The sequence below is a fragment of the Cryptomeria japonica genome, chromosome 9 (genome assembly GCF_030272615.1).
Source record: "Cryptomeria japonica chromosome 9, Sugi_1.0, whole genome shotgun sequence".
Taxonomy (NCBI): Eukaryota; Viridiplantae; Streptophyta; class Pinopsida; order Cupressales; family Cupressaceae; genus Cryptomeria; species Cryptomeria japonica.
This window is the reverse complement of record NC_081413.1, coordinates 617,404,580-617,427,492: the sequence shown is the minus strand read 5'-3', so window position 1 is coordinate 617,427,492 and position 22,913 is coordinate 617,404,580. Positions and strand designations below refer to the sequence as shown.

General features: G+C 36.2%; 1 protein-coding gene across 1 annotated transcript; it reads left to right on the top strand.

Moving 5' to 3' along the window:
* The first annotated feature begins 15,729 nt into the window (after positions 1 to 15,729).
* Positions 15,730 to 22,375, top strand: LOC131042839 (mitochondrial import inner membrane translocase subunit TIM8). Its single transcript, XM_057976163.2, has 2 exons — positions 15,730 to 15,951; positions 22,024 to 22,375. The coding sequence occupies exons 1-2, from the start codon at positions 15,904 to 15,906 to the stop codon at positions 22,210 to 22,212; spliced, it is 237 nt and encodes a 78-aa protein (XP_057832146.2). The 5' UTR covers positions 15,730 to 15,903; the 3' UTR covers positions 22,213 to 22,375.
* Positions 22,376 to 22,913: the final 538 nt, after the last annotated feature.

The following is a 22,913-nucleotide window of genomic DNA, read 5'->3' as shown; positions in this document are numbered from 1 at the left end:
GATAATAGTAGAGACGTAATTGTCCATCGAGATGTGATTGATGGTTGAATCATAGTTGTAGGATGCTCTGGTATAGTTGGTTTGATCCTTTGTGGCTTTAGCTTTTCCCTTGTCATGCTTTGGGAATGGTTCCTTAAACATCTCATGTTCTTGATTGGATGAGTGCCCTTCAATCTCAATGTCACCCCTATCAATGAGATCTTGTATGATGTTCTTTAGTCGATGACAATTTCCTGTCTTATGACCCTTGCTCTTATGAAATTCACAATACTCATCATCATTCCACCAATTTGGTTTAACCTTTGGCTCATATGGAGGAAAATCTGGAATAGTGATTACCTTGTTTGCCACTAGCTTTTTGAAGACTGACTCAAGTGGTTCTCCCAATGGAGTGTACTTCCTTCATGATCTAGAAGTTGTTTGAGTATTCACTTGATTGTTTGTAGAACTTGATCCCGAAAAGATGACTTTGGGTCGCACTGTGTTGGCATCAACAACACCATCATTGACTGTGTTCTTGTTTTTATTCCAAAATCTTGGCTTGTCTTTTCCTTTAAAGTCATCTTTGTTTTCCTTCAATATCTTAATAATTCCTTGTTCAATTAGGACCTTCTCTGTTGCTAAGCCTTTTTCAATGACATCCTTGAAGGTGGACAAACAAGCTTTCCTTAGATCATAGCCAATGTCTTTGTTAACGTTTTGGGTGAACATTTCTACCATTTGTTTTTGTGGAATTTCACAAGAGCATCTGCTGGCTAGATTTCTCCATCTTTGTAAGAATGATGCAAAAGATTCTCCCTCTTTTTGCTTGGTGTTGCACAAAGCAGTGACTGATATGTCTGTCTCTATGTTGTAAGAGAAATGTTGAATAAATGCCTCTGCTAAGTCACCCCATGACTTAATTCCAGGTGGAAGTTGGGATAACCATTCCATAGCTTGATCGCCTAAGCTTTGTGGGAATAATCTCATCAAGTATGTCTCTTCTGCTGCTACCTCAATGCAAGCTGTGAAAAATTGTCTTATGTGTGCCTTAGGATCCCCTTTTCCTCTATACTTATCAAATTTAAGCGTCACAAAGTGTGTAGGAAAAGGAGCCATTGGAATGCTCTTGTCAAATGGATAAGGACATATGTCTCTCATTGTATATGTTGGCTTTGGTGTATTTATGTCCTCCATTTTATTTTGTAATTCCCTGATTTGTTGCTCCAAATTGCTCTTAGGTGGAGATCGACTTCTTTGACCATACCCCATGCTCGAGGCACCAATTGGAGGAGGAGCATGTTGCATATATGGATGATATTGATCATACACATGTTCATATGGAGGAGGTCTGTAATGATGCTGCGTATATGGACCACTTGGTATAGATTCATGTTGAGGAACACCATATCTATTTTGTGCATGTATACCACATTCTACAGGCATGTCATGTTCCATTGTGTTGCCCCCAAATTTGACATGAGGTTTCCTTGTGTCCAAATTTTGAGCATGCCTTTGAACATCCAATTGTTTTGGTGGTTGATCCTTAGCATTAGTATGTGATTGAGCATATCTGTCTGCATAAGACTTCCATAATGGTCTACGAAGGTGAGTATCATATGCTTGACCATGTGTATGTGGGATCTCTGGTTTCTGAAGCAAAGCTGATGGTGATTCAGGTACCATGTGTGGTCCTCTATTTCCTCCACTATTAGGTCTCCTTTGATCCATATTAGGGTGAGGTTGTTGCAAAGGTCGATTTTCCATTATTTGAGACATGTCAAAATCATGAGGTATCTTGGCTCCACTTTGTGCCGTCATTTGTAAGAAGTATTGTCTATCCCTCCTCATTATTTCCTCAACCAATCGATTGAAATGGGGATTCATAATGGATTCTTCCACATCTGCTGAATGTACTGAAAAGTTGTCCACATTGTCATTTTGTGTAGAATTGTTGTTTATAGTGTCCATGTTCTCAACATTTGGAATGTTTCTATAGACATCCATGTCAGGTAATGTAGTATGATCAGAATTGAAAAAGATATCATTGTCATACTCATAAGAACTCATGTTTGCGGACTCTTGAGCCTCTTTAGTTTCTCTCCCTGATTTTTGAAGACGGATTTCAACCATGAACTAGGTATTGACCAAGATGTGTGAGACTAGATGAAAAATGGAAAGAGTATGGAAGACCAAGAGTTGAATGGAATGTAAGTGAATCTGAAGTTTACTTGCAATGTCCAAAGTGTAAGACCAAGAATGTATGTAGTAGAGTAGGTGTGACTTCCAAAGAGAGGATAGTTTCTCTTGATGAGGTAAGTTGACCTTGACTCTAAGTAAGACCAAATGAGACCCAAAGGTAAGAAACCTTGATGAGGGACCACTTAGCAAAGTGTTGTTGTATGTAGTGTGTTGACAAAGTATGACGAGGACAAGCAAGTGACCTTTTGACTCAAATTTAGACAAATGTAAATTTAATGCAAGATGTAAAGCAATGATGGACTTTGTGAGACCCAAGGACAAGTTGAATGCTAAATGAAACCCTAGAGAGATGACCTAGGAAGCTCAAGATTTCCGAAACTGACTGAGTTTTCTTGCTAGACTGTAACAGTTTTTCAATTATGGACACAGACGCGCCTGTATACTTCATAGACACTTCTTCCCAACACAAACGCTACTCTGTTTAACACAGACGCGCCTCTGCAATTTTCTGTCAAATGTAATGTTTGCTGTTGGTTCACAGACGCGATTCTGCCCTGCACAGACGCGGCTAGACGGCACATACGCTATTATGCCCGACACAGACGCGTTTCTGCAAATTTTGTGCAATTTTTCCAATCTGTGAAGTTGTTTTGTTGTGACCAAATTTGACTGTTTGATTGTTTTTCGTGACAAGAGGACACAATGTTGTTGAGGACTCAATGTTTGCAAGTGTCTAGACTCCAAAATGACTCCAAGAAAGTGTATTGTTTGATGTAAAGTTGTTTTGCATACACTTGAAGACACAAAAGACACAATGTTTTGCTGTTTGGTCTTGAATATTTTGAATGTTTAAAATAAGTCAAGCACAATTCTTATGGCTGGCTAAGACAATAGTTGTTGATCCCACATGGGGCTTTACCCCCGAGGCTACACTATTCAGAGCGGATACTTAGATGCTTGACCTCACTGGCTCCACCCTCGGCACTCACTTCTCGGGTCAGCCAAGCATCAGTCCCCATGAAAACTCCCCGTGGTGAACTTTGTATCTCTACTAAGAACCGTATGTGTGTGGGCCGCTACCAGAGGTTCGACCTCCTGCCCCAACAACTAGAAGGATTTGGGCTTCTAAAACAAAAAGGTGCTAGTAAGGGCATCCGCTCATGTGGCCATACATGCGGCACTTTCAGCTCTATAAATATAGAAGGCTCTCAGCCGGTAGGGGTTACGCCCTACAAATGATCAAATAAATTTGATCAAATGGGTTTATGGGGAGACATAGTGTCGGTATGAACTAATCAACACACGTTATCCATAGTTTTCACCATGAATACATTTGATTATAATGGTTCAGATGAGGTGGGTTTTCCTCGCTACCACTTGGGTCGTTCTCTTCTCACTAGTAGTCTTAATGACCACACGGGAAGACAGGCCCTCTAAAGATTAAACAAAAAGAGCCTATTGCTTAAGACACAAAAGACAATGATTCAATTTTAGTGCACCAATGGAAGTGTTTGCTAGTCTATGAAAACAAAGCACACAATAAAAATCCAAAACCCTCGCCAAGGATCTGCAACAAAGAGTTGTTAGTAGTTTGGATTTGTTTGAAATAATCACCCCTTCCTGCATGCACACAAGTTAGGTAAATTTTAAAACCCAAAAGACTTTGTGAAAATAGGGGCCTTCAACCAAACAATTTTGCTTCCAAGACAAGCTGTACCAATTTTGTTAGCTAGATTTGCAAATGTTAGTCCAAAAATAAACCAGATCTGAAACCCTAAATCCAATAATCCGAAAACTGAATCAATGAAAAATGCAAAATTTCCAAACAAGTGATACACAGACGCGACTATGCGACACAGACGCGGATAAAAACCACAGACGCGCTTTCCAGACACAGACGCGGATAAAAATGACGCAGACGCGTTTTCGTAACACAGACGCGCCTTTCAGAAACCTGCAAAAAAATTTTTGTCAAAAATACTGACGCGGTTCAAAATGTCACAGACGCTCCAGAAGGTCAAAAACGCGATCTGAAAGTATGCAGACGCGAAAATGTCGAAAATGTTGTCGGAAATGCCAAATCTGCAACTTCAAACACAAAATCTGCAACAAAAGGTTAAATGCAAAAAGGGACAAGAGTCCCACGGGGCGTGCCAAATTGTATATGGTGAAAATGGATAACAACAATAACAATATTGAAAGGCTAAATGAATCCAACCACAAAACCCTAGCCTAACAACAACAAAGATCCACCATAACATATGAAGATTACCTAAGACAATGCAAATCAAACGAAATCACAAAGATTATACCATCACATGTCCAATAGGGTTTTGATCTCCATTCTTCCTATCTCCATTGATCTTGCTTGATATATATTTGCTCTCAGATTTTATGTGCACAAGAGCTCAACAAAGAACGGAATGTGGTTGCAAGTAGGATCGTAGTGTAGTCGAGTCCTCCAAATTGTCGATTAGGGTTTGATAATGAAGAAGGCATCTCCTTAAATAGAAGACACAATATGAAATGGAGGGATAAGATTGAGAGGTGTAAAAGGAGGTCGGCTAGGATTAGAGGGTAGGTAAAAGAAATACCAAAATAATGAAAGGGGTAGGTAGTGTATGAATTAAGAGATGAATGACATGTGTCATAGGTAGAAAAGGTTAATGAATTAATTAAATAAATAAAGATTTATTTAATTAATAGAAGAGGCGGGATAATTAAATAAATAAGAATATTTATTTAATTTAGAAAAAAGATAATTTAAATAAATAAATGTATTTATTTAAATGAGAAATAAGGCTAGAAGAAGATAAATGAAATAATTAAATAAATAAAGATTTATTTAATTAATAGAAGAATTAAGCTTAGATAATTAAATAAATAAAATATTTATTTAATTAGACATGACAATTTCAGGTGTCTACAATCGCTCGTGTGAAGTGGTTGGCATATGAGACTTGTCTTCTATCATGGCAAGACTAATGCCCATGCTACCAGGTCTATCCAAGGTCTCTACGTTCCTATGTTTAGGATGCCACCAGTCTATGTTTATTTATAACTTTAGTTTTAAGATGTTGCATGCTATGTTTCACATTAGAATCCTCCGTTTTAATAATATCTTTGTTTTATGCCATGTATATCGACTTATATTAGTCGTGGTTTTTAAATCCATGTTAGTTAATATTTAATTAATTCATCCCAGCACCCTTCTACTGTTAATTAAATAAATTATTCAATTTGTTTAATTTAATTCACCTAGCCATACTCAAACCGTTAATTAAATAAATAAATCACATTTGTTTAATTAAATCCCCCTTTCACATTTAATTAAATTAACATTTAATTAAATCACCCGCTCACATTTAATTGAAATAAATGAATTTTATTTTGATTAAAATCCTAAATCCTCACCCACATGCATTCTCCTACAAAGCCCACTTGCTCACTAATCTTTCTTCTAATTTATTCTAGTCCCTTTTAAATTATCCTAATCTTCTTCTAAGTGTTTGCACATTCCTAACTAAGGGATTAGTGAATAGTCACTTCTCAAAAATATCTAAGGCTATTGCAAGGCATTAAAGGCCTTCTCCCTTCAACAAGTTAACCCACGTGGGTCCTTGACCAAATTAACCCCCCTTTGACCCCCGGTTAGAGATTTTTCCTTTAACTCAACCATCCATCTAACCCTCAAGTCTCTTCAAGCATTTAACGCTTTGACTAAGGTAGCCCTTTAACCCTTGCACATTCATTTATCCCTTGGATAAAAAGTTTTATCCATTAACCTAACCCTAACCAAACCACCCAGGATAACCACATGTCTCTTCAGACATTTAATGCCTCTTCCCTCTCCTCTCAAGCCTCCTCGAGATGTCGCTTATCGGTGGAAGTTGCAAACATGGATTGAGGATCAAACCTTTCTCACGCAATCCTAGCCCTTGCTAAGCTAAATCCATCCGAGCCCTCCATCTCCCTATTTCCTATATAAATAGGACTCGTCCTCTCATTATCAAGGTACTACATACATTGTACTCTCATTATCAAGGTGAACATAATCAAGGTTATTTCATTGTCAATCTGTGCTAGTCTCTCTCACTAGTGCACGTTAAAGACATTTTATATCATATCATTAGCATAGCTTGTTAGTTTCATTATCATAGCACAGTGTTATCACAACATAAAATCTACATTATACCAACCTTTGTTATAATCTCATAGATCTTAGTTGCATAAGCATATAGATCATTTTATCGTAGCACTCGTTCTTTGAGTTGTCATTCTAAAGGTCAATTGCTCAATGATCTGAGAGCAAAACCATGACCAGAGGAATCCCTGGAGATGGAGAAACAATGAAACTCTTTTAAAAATGATAGTTTGCTTAGTTTGTTTGTCAAATTAATCCTTTGATATTATAATGTTCTATTGGTGTGTCACTAACATGTTGATTATTTGATCAAGTCATGCTTTTGTGCACATAGTACTTATATAATTTCATGTACATAAGATATGTCTTAGTGCTTAATAAATAAATTTGAATAGAAAATAAAGTAAAATTGGCCATCAAATTTAGACCCTAATAAGTTATGAGCCAACTTTATTAAATCAACACAACATAAAATGAGAATCAACACAAATATGTTAATTTCAGCTCTACAACTTAGGAAAAGTGTGTTTTTCAATTTTAATGTCTTAGATTTGAGGCTTATTTTAACTCTCTTCAAATCAATCCTACGCTTCATAAAAATTATCTGAAGGAATAAAATGGTGATTGAAGTAAGGTAGAAATTAATTTAAATCAAGAATGAAATAGAGATAATAAAGATTGGGTTTCAAAGCCTAAACATGATGGTTGCATTCAAACATATTTATCATAAATACAATTAAAATTTAAAGAAGATAATGTCGCACGAAAAAAGACTTTGAATAGGTTGGAAGAATGTTGCAAATATGTGCTTGAGAGATATTTGAGAGATGTGTTGTCATTGTTGTTGACGTATTTCTTTGTCTGTGACAGTGATGCAATGAAGTTTAGTGAGTTAGTTTGTTCAACATGATGAAGATCATAGTTTGCATATTAAATGGTTTATAGAGAGTTGTTTGTAGTTGATTCAGTTCAAGCTTCAAAGGTCCGCATGGAGATTTGATTGAGTTACAAGTATCTATGTTGTGGCTAGTTTTTCAGTTGTCCAATGGTGACAGAGTGACAATATCTTGATCTGCATTGCTTGGCATTGTAATATCTTGTTCTACAGATTTGGAGGTATGTTTGGGATGCTGGTGTGTATCCTCAATTCAAGTGGTTTGTGGTTTGGAGGTCCCCAAGTGAGTTTTCAAGGTTGTCAGTCATTACAGTCAATGTTCCCGAGGTTCGGTATGGAGATGTTGATGATTCTAGTCATTTGTGTTGGTGCAGATTTTGCTATGGTAATTCATGATGCTTGTGGATGTCTTTGTATCGTGTGCCTTTTTGTGTTGGTGGTCTACATTGATTATTGAGCTCATAATTGATGTTTTTTTCGGTACATTGGTGTTTTTCATATTCTTGGTCGATCGGATGCTTGTAGCGTGTTACAGATGTGTGAGGAATAATTTTTGGAGCTGTAATGTGTTTGAGGCAAAAGATTTGGGTCCGTGCTATGTCTTGACCGACATTGCTTGGTCTACATGTAATATTGTATTGAGTGTGGTTGTTTTTTTGTAATCAGGTGGTGAGTATTGAGCCAACCTTGATGATTTCTCCAAGGTTGATGTCATATACAAATAAGTGTAATAACTATGTACTCATGTGATGGTGTGTGGATGAATGTGAGTGTGCACTAAATGTATACATATTTTGAAGGCATGGAAGAAGTGTGAAGAAGAAAAGTTGTTTTATGCTTCAATGGAACTGAACCAGGCATTAAGGAGATGCTATTTCCCAGTTCATAATTTCCGAATGCGATCCAAAATTGATTGTATAGGTAGTGGGCCTTCCCTGGGCAGGGAGCCTTCTCATTTTGAGTAGTGTGTTTGAATGCATGTGCATTCCCCATTGTAATACTTCTAACATAGTATAGCTATTTTATGGGTTCATCCCCACCATGGTTTTTCCCTTAACCGGGTTTCTACGTCAAAAATATTGTCATTATGTGTGTTCATGACGTGTTGTTGATTTATGCTTTCATGTTTAATTATTAGATCTGAGAACAAGTTACAGTTGCTTTAGTTTTTGTGACAGCTGATTCACTCCCCTCTCTCATCTGTCTGACCTATTTTCCATCAATTGGCATCAGAGTAGGTTCCTTGGAAGAAGCTTAATCGCTTGAGGTGATATAGGATGGAAACTTGCAAGGACAATTCGAGAATTAATGGTACCAATTACTCTCTCTGGAGGAGTTGCATGGAGTGTCATCTGAGATGCATTGGTGAACCTTATAGGGATATTACTAAAAGCAAACATATCATTCCTGCAAATGGTCCTTCAACTTTGGATGAGATCAAAAGTGTTGAATACAATATTAGGGCTAAGGAAGCATTATTGAGTGCTTTGACTGACTTTGAGATGACGAATGTTATAGAATTGTAGACTGCTCACGAGATCTGGAAGAAGTTGGAAACCTTGTATGAAGGTGATAGTTATGTGAAGATTGCCAAGTTGCAGAGCCTAAAGGGTAAATATGAGATGTTGAGAATGAGTAAAAATGAGAACATCACTTCTTACATGTAGAAGGTGAATGATCTGGTTTGCAATATCAGACGTGCCAGTGGGAAATTGGAAAAATAAGAGATTGTTGCTAAAGTGCTCAAATTTTTACCGGTATCCTACAAGCATAAAGTTGCTGCTATTGACGAGATCAGAACTATGACTGGTGTAACCAAGGACATGTTTATTGGTAAGATTTTAGCCTTTGAGATGAGTGAGTTTGGTGATTCTCTTCCTAAGGTAGAATTTGCATTCAAGGCTACTGTTTCCGAAAAGGATGAGCAAAGATATGATTTGGGAGAAAGTTCTTCAAGAGGGATGTCCAGATATGAGAAGGGGAGGAAGAAAATTGAAGAAGAAGAGCGAGAGCTTGAGGAGCTTGAAGGGCCCTTTTTGTCAAGAGATTACCCAAAGGAGTCGGTAAGTATGAAGGAAAATTGCCTCTTAAATGTTTTTCCTGCAATAAGATAGGTTATTTTGCCTCAAGGTGTTCGTAAAGAGTTCCTAAGCCAAGACCTAACAAACCTAGATTCTAGAAGAGATGTTATTTTGTTGTTGATGAAGGTGTGACAAATGATGAATCTTATAAAGGAAGTACACGTGATAATGAATGGGTGTTTATTGTTATCAAGGAAGATGATCCAATGCCTTCTAACTCTGCTAGTTGCATGAATGTGGAAAGATCTTTGTCTGCACAAGTTGAAGAGAAATATGAATGGGTGATTGATAGTGGTTGCTCTCACCATATGACAGGTGATAAGAGTAAGTTTGTGAGTTTGGAAAAGTATGAAGGTGACATTATAGACACCTAAAAGTAATTATTTTTAATTACTTTTAATTCCTCACATAATTAATTAATTAATTATGTTAATTCAAATTCTCCTCAATATTGATTAAATATAATTAATATTGTCACTATAGTATGTGACTGATTTATTTAATAAATCAATCCATTTCTTTATTCTTCTAAAAGATTAAATCCTCGCAAATCTCCCTTTTAGCTAATTAATTTCAATTTACTAGTTAACCCACATGATCCCTACAAACCATCTTCTTAATTCATCATTAACCTGATAAAGTCTTCTAGAAACTCCCTAAACTCACTTAACCTTATTCTTCCAATTTTTAATTCCCTCCACTCATTCTCTCTCCTAGTCAAATCCTCCTACAAATCCTAATCCCACCTAACATTTCCTCTAATCCCCCTCCTAATGAGTTGCTAATGGCTAATCATCATGATTAGCCACGAAGTCAACTCCTTGTCCCTTCCATCCAACCACTAGCTTTAAATGCTCTTTTCCTAGGTGAATGTGAGATTTTCAAAATCTCACATTCCTCTAGGCATCCCCTCTCCCAAGAAATTTTTAATTCCTTCTTATTCCTCCAATCCCTATGATTATCCTTTTTTGGAGAATTTTTAATTCTAATTCCTCCTCTCCATTCTTCAAGGAATGTCACATCCCTTGCTCTTCTCAAGGCACATTGGGAAGTCTTCCCAATGCACTTTGCTCTTCTCAAGGTACCTTGGGAAGTCTTCCCAATGTACCTTGAGGAGTGTGGAGACAAGAAATGCCTTTAAGGCATATCTCTTGATCTCCACACCCTCTCTTGGGCCTTGTGGGAGCTCACGAGCAATCCTAGCCTTTCATCTTGAATCCATCCTAGCCATCTATTTTTCCTCTCCTCTTTCTATAAATCGAGGATGCCATCCCTTCATTTTTCATCTCCAAGTTCAGTAATCTTATGCTGCCCTTTCGAGCCTAAGAAAATCATTTTAGCATCCTTATCATGTTCAAATCATATCTCATCCACACTTGATCATCTCATCCTTATCATCTTCCAAATCCATTCCATTTGTGCACAACATTGGAGAGCCATCCACATCAAGCAAGCAAGAGGAGCACATCAAGTGGAGCATCATCCAAGGGTGCCTTCACTTCATCAAGCTCCATCCGAAGGAGAAGGTATAAGGTTTGTGAGGTATATGCATTTTTATTCTTGTTTTAAGCATTTCAAATTATATCTTTCAATTTCATATGATTATATGTTTGATTTGCATGCTTATTAACTAATCCACCTCATAGGTCTTTTTCCCCTCTCCAGGCATTGTGAAGTTTGGTGATGATAAAGCTGGTATAATTCACTGTAGAGGATCTATTTCTCTTGATGATAAACACAATACTAATGATGTCTTCTATGTAGAAGACTTAAAGCATTATCTCTTGAGTGTTGGACAGAAGGTTGACAAGGGATATGATCTTCAATTCAAGAATGACAAGTGTAGAAATTTGGGTAATTCTCGAATTGAGATTGCATTAGGTACAAAGACTAAAGGTAATACATTTCATTTAAATAGTGCTAGTAAAAGATGTTTGATTGCTCAGGTAGATGAAATTTGCTTGTGGCATAGAGGAGTGTGTCATGTGAATTTTGATAACATTGTTAAGATACGTTCTACTCAGGCTATGAGAGATCTTCCTAGATTAATGAAACCTACTAACACTATGTGCAAGGAATGTCAGTTAGAGAAACAAACCAAAGTTACTTTCAAGAATAAGAAGCACTGTTCAAGTGGATTATTGGATCTTGTGCATACTAATTTGTATGGTCCTTCTAGAGTCAGAAGTTTGCAAGGAGACAAATATTTCATGTTGCTGATTGATGATTATTCTAGGATGATGTGGGTTACTTTCTTGAGAGAGAAGTCTGAAGCTCTAGATAAGTTCGAGATTTTCAAGTCTATGGTTGAGACAAAGATGGGTTTGAAACTGAAGTGTTTGAGATTCGACAGAGGTGGTGAATTCACTTCCGGTTAGTTCAATACATTTTGTGAAGAACACGGGATAAGAAAACAATTGTCTATTTCGAGAACCCCTCAACAAAATGGAGTTGTGGAGAGGAAGAACAAAACCATTCAAGAAATTGCCAGGACAATGATGTTGGAAGGAAATGTTCTACATGTCTATTGGAGAGAAGTTGTGAGTATTGTTGTTTACACTCTTATCTGGGTGCATATCAAAGGTGATACCGGTAAGACTCCCTATGAATTATTGTTTGGTCATGCTCCTATTGTTAAATATTTCAGAATTTTTGGAAGTAAATTGTACATTAAGAAGGATGAAGATCTAGGAAAGTTTGATGCTAGATGTGATAAAAGAATATTTCTTGGTTATTATACCAAAAGCAAGGCCTACTGATGTTATAATAAGAGATTGAGGAAGATAGTTGAGAGTGTAAATGTTAGGGTTGATGAAAGCAATGAGAGACAATCCGGATCTTACGAATATGATTTAGATGATTAGAATGATAGTGCAAACAATGGGAAGCAACCTCAAACCTAGGATGAAGTTCAAATCATTTCGAAGAATCCAGTGCCTCAAGGAGAAGGAACTAGTGCATGTGTTGAAGAAAGAACACAAGAGTCTGAAATTCAAGAAAATCTTAAGACTTCTAGGTATGAAGATTGAATCATTCTGAAAATCAGATCATAAGGGATAGAAATAAAGGTGTCCAAACAAGAAGAAGAATTGCTGAAGATCGAGTTCAGTATTCTTTTATTTAAAAGATTGAACCCAAGGATGTAAATGAAGCATGTAAAGATGAACATTGGGTAAAAGCAATGGAAGAAGAATTGAAGCATACCGAAAAGAACAATACATGGGATCTTGTTTGTAGACCCAAGGACAAAAATGTAATAGGAACCAAATGGGTCTTCTGGAACAAATTGAATGAGCAAGGTGAAGTTGTTAGAAACAAAGAAGGACTCATTTTTAAAGGATATTCACAAATGGAAGGAATTGATTTTGAAGAAACTTTTGCCCCTGTGGCAAGAATTGAAGCTGTAAGATTGTTTCTTGCTTTTGCCGCTTACAAGGATTTAAAAGTCTATCAAATGGATGTCAAGTTAGCATTCCTGAATGGTGAATTGGAAAAAGAAGTGTACATTGAGCAACCATATGGATTTCAATTGTCTAATCAAGGAGACATGGTTTGTCGATTGAAGAAAGCTTTCTATGGATTGAAGCAAGCCCCAAGAGCATGGTATGCTATATTGGACAAGTATCTGTCGAAGCTAGGATTAACAAAGGTACTGCTAATAGTAATCTGTACTTCACGATTGATCGTGATAACACTTTGATTGTTGAAATTTTTGTAGATGATATTATCTTTGGAGGGTATGATAGTTTGTGCAAAAAGTTTGCTAATGAAATGCATAATGAGTTTGAAATGCCTATGATTGGGGAGATGAAATTCTTTTTGGGATTGCAAATCACACAGTTAGAAAAATGAATCTTTATATCTCAGTCCAAGTATGTAAGGGAGTTTGTTGAAGAAGTTTGGTTTGGAAGATTCAAAGGCGGTTGGTACTCCTATCGTGAGCGAATGTAAGTTGAATAAAGATGATGATTCCCCTAAGGCAAATCGGACTAGATACCAATCCATGATTGGTGGATTTCCTAAAGATGATGACTTTACTTTGAGTGCTTTTACTGATGTTGATTGGGAAGGAAATGTGGATGACATGAAGAGTACTAGTGGCGGTGCATTTTTCTTGGGAAAAAGATTGGTTTCATGGTTGAGAAAAAAGCATAATTATATTTCTCTATCTACTGTAGAGGCAAAATATATTGTTGCAACAAACAATTGTACTTTGGTGGTATGGATGAAGCAAATGTTAAAGGATATCAGAGTAATGTATGACGAGCCTATTGCTATCTACCATGACAATTCAAGTGCAATTAACATTTCTATGAATTCGGTGTTGCATTCAAAGACTAAACACGTATCCATCAAGTTTGCTTTTTGAGAGACAAGGTAAATGAGAAGGAAGTAAGATTGGAGTATGTGCCTACTAAAGAATATATTGCAGACATCTTCATGAAGCCTTTGCCTAAGGATACTTTTGAGTATCTTAGAGGGAAGTTAGGGGTGATTGCCCCTCTTGATCAGAATTAAGATGTATTGGTATGCATCAGTCCAGTGCATTTCACAGTCGTGTCTTGTGATCTAGATTGATGATTGGTGGCCGCTACTCGGGGGGGAGTAGATAGTTTTGTGAGTCAGATGTTCACATTCGGGGAGAAAGATTCAGTTTTGTGGTTTGATTAATAATATGTGCCTTTGTCATTGATGTCAAAGGGGGAGAGAGTTATGTGAAAACTGTGAAGAGATGTAATGTGCAAGCTCTAAGGGGGAGCTGTTGATTTTTTTTTTGTCATTGATTGTGTCAATTTTTCACATCATATGTTGCCATGAATGCCAGAGGGGGCGATTGTTGGAAGAATGTTGCAAATGTGTGCTTGAGAGATATTTGAGAGATGTGTTGTCATTGCTATCAACATATTTCTTTGTCCATTATAGTGATGCAGTGAAGTTCAGTGAGTTAGTTTGTTCAACATGATGAAGATCAGAGTTTGCGGTTCAAAGGGTTTATAGAGAGCTGTCTACAGTTGATTCAGTTCAAGCTTCAGAGGTCCACATGGAGATTTGATTAAGTTATGGGTATATGTGTTGTGGTTGGTTTTTCAGTTGCCCAGTGGTGACAAAGTGGCAATATCTTGATCTGCATTGCTCCGCATTATAATATCTTGTTATGTGATTTTGAAGATATATTTGGGACATTGGTGTGTGTCCTCAATTCAAGTGGTTCGTGGTTTGGAGGTTTGCAAGTGATTTTTCAAGGTTGACAGTCATTACAATTAGTGTTCCTAAGGTTCAGTATGGAGATGCTGACGGTTCTAGTAATTTGTGTTGGTGCGAATGTTGCTATGGTAATTCATGATGCTTGTGGATGTCTCTGTATTGTGTGCCTTTTGTGTTGGTGGTCAACATTGATCACTGAGCTTGTAAATGATGTTTTTTCTTCTTCGGTACATTGGTGTTTTTCATGTTCTTGGTCGACTAGATGTTTGTAGCGTGTTGCGGATGTTCAAGGGATAATTTTTGGAGGTGTAACGTGTTCAAGACGAAAGATTTGGGTTCGTGCTATGTCTTGACCGACATTGCTTGGTCCGCATGTTATATTGTATTTAGTGTGGCTGTATTTTTGTAATTAGGTGGTGAGGATTGAGCTGGCCTTGATGATTTCTCCAAGGTTGATGTCATATATAAACAAGTGCAATAACTTTGTATTCGTGTGATGGTGTGTGGATGAGTGTGAGTGTGCATTGAATGTATACATCTTTTGAAGACAAAGAACAAGTGCGAAGAAGAAAAATTGTTTTGTGCTTCAATGGAACTAAACCAGGCATTAAGGAGATGCTATTTCCTAGTTCATAATTTCCGGATGTGATCCAAAATTGATTGTATAGGTAGTGGGCCTTCCCTGGGCAGGCTTTCTTATTTTGAGCAGTGAGCTCTAGGCAGTGTGTCTGGATGCATGTGCATTCCCCATTGTAATACTTTTAACAAAGTATACCTATTTTGTGGGTTTATCCCCAACGTGGTTTTTCCTTTAACTGGGTTTCCACGTCAATTTTTTTGGTGTTATGTGTGTTTATGATGTGTTGTTGATTTATGCTTTCATGTTTACTGAGAATAACTTAAAATCCACCCCCCTCCACCCCCTATTTTCCATCGATTGTTAACTTGTATTATCTAAAACATTTATATGACTATTTTAATATATTTATTAGTGTCAACATATATTCTACAATAGTTGCAAGAAATGGAATGTAATGATTGTGTTAACAAAAAAATTCTCATCTTTTATCTTAAATTAGACATCAATTTTACACATAAAAATAATAATATTTAAAAATAATAAATATAATATTATTAAAATAACTCCAATTGATATATCAAGACTCTTAAGTTATAAAATGATCATCAAATTTAGACCCTACTACCTAAACTCATTAAACCAGCACGACACAAAATGAGAATCAACACGAAAAATTTGGCAAGTTTTATTCACATCACTTCTTAAACTTCTTCCTACGTGGGATTGATTATTTTTAGGTCAGGTCAAATTAACCTTCCATCTAGTGCCGCTATATATCAGAGAGCATACATTAGGGTTTAAGCCGAGAAGCACAGCCATGGATCCCTCTACTATGAGTTCGCCCGAGTTTCAGCAATTCTTGGAGGTATGTTTCAATCGTAACGCCTTTTTTCTAAACAAATGTCTGGTTACTGAGTTACGTGTCGCATGGCAAGTCAAAATACGAATGTATTAGGGTTTTAAACAAATTTAGGGTTTCGAGTTGAAAGAAGTTATACATTAATTTTTAAGTGAGCTGGTTGTAGGACTCTGTTGAAATTTAGTTATTCCTGAGGCAGTACCATTCTGAGTGGAAGCGAATATTTTATTTGGAATGGCCAAGGTTGGCAGTGATTAAAAAGAGAGAGGGCTCGATGAGATGTCCCCAAAGAGCGGCGTTGTGTCTTAATAGACATGGTACTACTTTGGCTGGTGTCTCACAAGAGAGATTGCATTACACTTGATATGAGCCATCCTTGCAACATTTCCGCTCTGCTCATTTATGGAAGCAACCTTCTTTGTTTTTTGCTCTATTTTTTTTTCTTCTTTTTCAAGTGGTTGTTATATTTTTTGTGGAGTGGTGTAAGTTGGGTTTTGTTATCTTAATCCCCTAGAGTCCATTGACTTAAAGAGGTAGCTAGATCCGGATATCAACAAAGACATGTCTCTATCCATTTTGTTGTCAGTTAGGCAACTGTTTAATTTTGAGGACACTATTTAACAATATCTAAGATTTTCGACAGTTTTTGCGGCTCTAACTTAATTTATTGGGTCAATCTTTTTGTCCCGTAAAATCATATTGACAATGAAGTTTATATTTAAAAAATAGGAGAACTTGACCTTACATTCATCTGTGAGTTGGACTTTGCCCTTCAGTTCTGTGCTTTAGAACATGGTACTTACTTTTCTGTAATAAAATTACTTGCACAAGAAAAGAATAGGAAATGAAATAAGTTAAGTCTTGAAATTGGAATCAGGTATTACTGTGTTGTTACGATATGTCTGTATAACATTTTTTTGGGGGCTGGATATCTTCTGGGAATGTCTACCAAAAAAAGAATTATATATGTATAGTATATATAGAATTAAGTTTAGAATAATGTATATCATGCATATGCTAAACAAAACCACCATAATAATCATAAATTTCAAAATTTGATATACAGTGTGCTAAAACCAATTTGTCAAACTTGAGTGCCATGATAGAAGAATATGATTTGTAATTAGCATCATATAGGTCATCATTAAGACCAACATGTCTGCCAACGTTAATGTTAGATGATGCAGGTAGATTAGGAGAACCATATGGACCACTTATCTCTCAAACTAAAAGTATGTTGGCTACTTGACTCTGCAAAAAATGTTGATTGTGAAATAGAAGAAAGATCCAAGTCAGTTCATTTAAGGTCTACATTCCACAACTTCATTGCCCCTTGCTTGTACTCATTATGTTTGTGAATAAGAAGGCACAAGCTGGAATGCACGTAAACTAGCTCCCTTTCTTTACTCGATGTCAATTAGATGTGCTTCATTGAGTGGATGGAGTATGTACTCCAATTTCATTTAGATGGAGAGCTAGTAACCTAATGAAGCAAATTGTGTTCTCACTAAAGTTGTTAAATTCATATATTGTAAATCAAACTCCAAATTTGAAAAAGTAAATTTTGAAAGTAAAAAAAATAAAATTTATCAGTGTAGTAAATATCAATGAACTTACATGCTATAAAAAAATGGTTGCCAAAGTTTGGAGGTATGGTAATTTATGGCTACTGAGGTACTACCAAGAGTGAGCATCCTTTCTATACTGGTCATGGAGAGCGGAAACACTTTGACCAGTGGAGGCTGGGAAATCAGCAAACTTAGTTGTAATTGCATCTTCTGTTGATTTTATAGATCAGACTGAAAGCAGCAAACAGAAAATATAACAAGAACACATAGAACACAGCGGTACCCTGGGAAAACCTCCCTCTTGGAGGTAAAAAACCCAGCAATGAATATCTCAGATTAGATTAGATCAATTACAGTAGCAGATTTTACAATATCCCTGATTAGGGCAGATGCTAGGGCAACTTATCTTGCGCAATATACTGAAGGGTTTAACCTTGAACACCTTGCTGCTCTATACAGTCACTGTCAATAGATTCGGCAGCCTAGAAGACAAGTTCGCCAGCCTTGAGTGAGGTTTGCTCAACCAAGGATTAAGTTCGCTCTGCTCAAGATGAAGTTTGCTAGACCATTGAAGAAGTTCACTCAGCCTTGGATATTATTCGCCTGACTGATGACACAGTTCGCTTGCTGAAGTTTGCTGATTAGGATGTAAATCGCTGACTATGAATGACAGATAATTCGCTGATGATTATATCTTGTGATCCTTGGTTACATTGCTTATATATGATATGATGCTCATCATTATCCCTTGGTCGGCCTTGCATATTTTGGCGCCAAGATATAATTTGAATTTACAAGTTAATGATGGCCTTTATCTTGTCAGTCATTGGGTTGATGCCATCATAAACCTCTTCCAAACCTGGCTTATCCATGTTTGTAAAGTAGATCATACTCATGATGGGTTAGTGAAATTAAGAAGATATTCCATGCAATCCTATCAAGTGTCATCTAGGATCATTGGTTTTACATTTGCTGCCCTCTCGATGCTAGATCACCTTTCCATATGGATCAAGATTGGTTGACGACCATACCAAAAAAACACTTATTGCACTTTAACAAGTTGTCTCAAGATGATTGTGTTGGATTCAAATATGGTCTCGACTCTCAATAACTTGAAAAATAAAAATGTTTTAAATTAAAAGCAAAGAAGGCCACATTCTTAAATTTTTTAATAATAAATTACTAAAGTGAAACATAAAATTCAAAAAATTGCATTGTTTTAATTACCTTCAATAGTTTTAATCGTGAGAATGATCTAAAAATGGCTTGCGTCTTGTGGTGGTTTGTGATAGACATTTAGATCTCTTTGGATTCAACATAGACTTGTTTGACCCAATCTATTTTCTTATCTTATTTTTGTAGCAAAGGTTTAGGGAGTGAACAACACAAGGTGTCCAAAATATATGTGAGGACTGTGTCTCAACCAACTTGCTAGCTGTTTTGCAATTTTTTGTTTTCTGTTCCAAGTCAGACAACATTTTGAGGACCTACTTCCCAAATGCATTGTATAAAGATGTTTAGCAATAAATTGTGCATTTTTTACTTGGCCCTCACAATTCATGACTTTTTAGGTCACATTGTAATAAAAATAAATGACCTTTTTCTTTCATCCTTCAATTCATTGCAAATGATGGATACCTCTATTTGTTTCCATGCGGCCCTAATGGGAGCCAATGATGTTTCTGTATGTTTGACATCGTTTGACAATATGGTGCTATACATCTTCTTATAACTTGGGCTTGTGTATCGTTCTAGAGCTTCATTCACTTTTCTCTTCGTATCTTTCTAACACAGTGATTAACCAACATTGAAGGACAAAACATTTACATAGAGGCATCTCACAACAGTTTAATTCACAATCTCTTTAGCATCAGTTTCAAATGCACTCCAGTGGTCCCATTGCTCTCTTTACATTAGTGGGTTTCTCTTCATTCTTACCCAAAATCGAGTGGTTCTTTATTACAACTTTAAGGATGACATTATGGGATGGAGAAGCTTGTGGCCTTTGTGAGCCCCTTTTTCTCTTCAAGTGATGTATTATATCATTGAAAACTTTTGCATTTGCTTTCTCTTGCTGTTTAATATATTTTCCTATTGTATTAGGTGGCAAAATTAGACCATTCTTTCTTGGACATGCTTTGATTCTTATTCTAGGAATGACACACTAATGGGCTTTAAACCTGATTGTATGAACTATGAACTTGTATATTATTGATCACACACATTGCATATCCAAACATATTTCCCGCTACTTGGAATTTATTGTACCATTTCTATATGCCTCCACGAAGATGAACTTGGGCCAAATTTTAGAGGAAGGTTGGATGATGGAGCTAGAACTGGTAGCCGTCATAATAATCTCAATCTGCAATGGGCCTACAACAACAAGATTGAAAAACAAGTATAGAACAATCAGTATGTTCTAAAAATTGATTTAAATGAAACTCAATATGTTCTAATCTATGATTCTAAACTCCATGATTCAGACTTACAAGTTTAGTTTAGTTTATCCTATAGTTCAATTTTAATTTCATCCCATAGTTCTGTTTTGATAAACTAAATTATAAAATTGAATTTTTATGATGTTAGTTTTGACTTTGAGTTCAAGGTTCATGATTCACCCTACAATTCAATTTAGTATTAACCTTGACCTATGTAGTTTGATTTTATTTTAGATCTTTTAATTTTCAGTTATTTCATTAATATCCTTGGAACGTCAAACATTCAAAGCATTTTTTATTTTAAATTTTAAAATGAAAAAAGAAAAAAAGGTTAAAAGTAAAACCTTCGCAAGTGTGGAGGCTGTTTTGAAACTTTGAACTGCAAATTGCAAAACCCTGGTTTGACCTTGCTATGTTGGCCAGGCAGCATAGGGTATTTCTCGATCAAGCAGAAAACATTATGTATTAACTCTCTTCATTTATTTATGCACGTCTTTGTTTAGTCAGGCATTTGTGATGTCACTTTGTGTTTGTGTTTGCATTCCTTTTCGTATCTCATAAATCATGTGAAATTGGTGGATAAATCTTAAAAGAAATGAACTAAAGAAGCCACCATCATTTAGGGTTTATTTGCAATTGTAATAGTGACAGAATCAGTAAATGCTGAAACACTAGATGAATCTATAGAAAATTCCACTGCAAATCCAATTTTGGGACATTTTGTATGGCAACCTATGAAATAAGCTACAAATACTTACAATGATAAACTACTTTGAGGGGGCATTCCTCCATGTCTCCAATAGGAAAAGAAATCACAGTATGATGACAGTAAGAGAACCATGACCTCTGATACATACCGCACTTGCCCCATGGATGCCACCTAGGTTGACCTAACTACCTATATAAGACTATATGAATGATAATATTACTTAATCAATGATTATCTAGCTTACACCTATCCCAATGCAATCAGTGGGAAAGAGCGTAGCAATTTCTTCAAGAAATTCTTTTGTAGAGATCTATGCTTGTCAAAGGATGCAACTTTTGAAGACCCTCTTTTTGACAACAAGGAAGACCTTTCGTACATAAAAAAGTAAGCCAGAAGCCATCTTTCATCTCAGTACGAGAAACATCTTGTAAATAGTAAATACTAATTACAGAAATCGAATATTGACAAAAAAAAAATTGGACATGAATTCTTATGCAATAAAATAAAAATTTGGAGTCTAGATATTCAAATGGATGCAAAACAACCAATTTATAATTTGGACAAATTCTTACTCAATGCTCCTGAATTTGTTAAGTTGTGGTTCTCAAAAAAACCAACTCTTTCTGGAAGGGTGGAGTCTCTTGAAATTCATTAAAAACTTTTTTCTTCACTCTTTACCCATTTATCCGCACTCAATTCTTTTTGAGGCTCCCAAGCAAGAGGAGAAAGCGCCCACAATTTACCTTCTAATTTAATAGTATTTATATTTGCCCATGCACCAAATGGATCCAGCGTGCGTAAGAAAGGATGAATGGTGTATTTGGAGGCTGAATCTTCATTCTTCTCTCCTTGATTCTGGACACAATTGGGGGCAATCGGTTCCTGAAACCTATTTTTGTTGGGCCTTTAGTCAGATTCCATGCATTATATATTTATTGAGAGGAGCTCTTCCGAGCTGTAGTCCGTCATTAATATTTTTTTGTCATGTTGAAAAGCCGAAGTTTGACATTATTTAAGTTTAAAAAATATTGTGTTGTCTTCTTTGATTAGTGTAAATGGTATCAGGGAAAAGCTTTATTTTATAATTGGTATTAATCTATATGTTGCCTCTGCGTTTGTCCCAACAATCACTTTCTGTTTATGTTGATGATATCTTGAGTCTATTATGTAGATTTGAGTTTAATTTACTTAATGTGTACATTGTAGTGTCATTTACATTTGGGGCAGTCTCTTGGTGGTTATCATCACTCATATACTGTTTATGTCAATGATTGAATGCATATTATATAAAGTTGCAGTTTTCTAAACTCCTTTTGGAACTGGTTATGATGTATTGTATGTTGTAAGTTGTAACATGCAGCAAGAGAAGCAAAAAGCAATGATGAATGAACTTGTAGGAAAACTTTCAGATGTCTGCTGGGATAAATGCATTACAGGTGCTCCTGGGAGTAAGTTTAGCTCAAGTGAGACTGCATGTCTTGTCAATTGTGCTCAACGCTTTATGGACATGAGTGCCCAAATTATGCGGCGTGTCCAGAGCATGGGATGAATAATGCAGTTCTTGAAAATATTATTTCTGGGCCAGTTGCCTTGGGCATAAAGTTTGTTGATGTTTACTCGAGTGTTGTCATGATTGATTTAGCATGGTAGAGAAGAAACCATCTGATTTTGAAACATTTATTTGAATACAATTGTTTACTTATATTTGGAGATGAGCATACTTGTATATTCTCTTACTATAGTTCAGCTGTCTTCTTATAGAGGAATGTTAATGCTTTTCATTTTATTTGTGAATATGAACCATCCAAATTTACTGCAACAGGTTTCGGTTGGATGACATCTTTTCATTTTACATGGATGTGTTCTTAATGATAGAAACACTGCATTGTTCACTACAGTGCAAGATTCAAGAAACCTGTTGACGTTCATGGTTGATTGTACAATTTAGGGAAGATGAAGTCTAATCGTGTAGCATTTGTATAATGCTATAGTCAGGGAGTGCAATTACAAAAAGCAGAAGATGAGTTCTAGTTGATAGGCAGTGAAGAATACTGTGTAGAATGCTAAATGTTTTTGGGTAAAAGTAGTCTTTTTGCCAGACATTTGCAATTGAGTGACATGTGATTGATGTATGGAAATTATAAATGAAGGAAATACAAACGGCTTGGTGGAAAGGGAAACAAGAAAAATCTTCTAAGTTTTCATACAACTTATCTGAAAGTAAACTAGGTTATATTACATAATCGCATA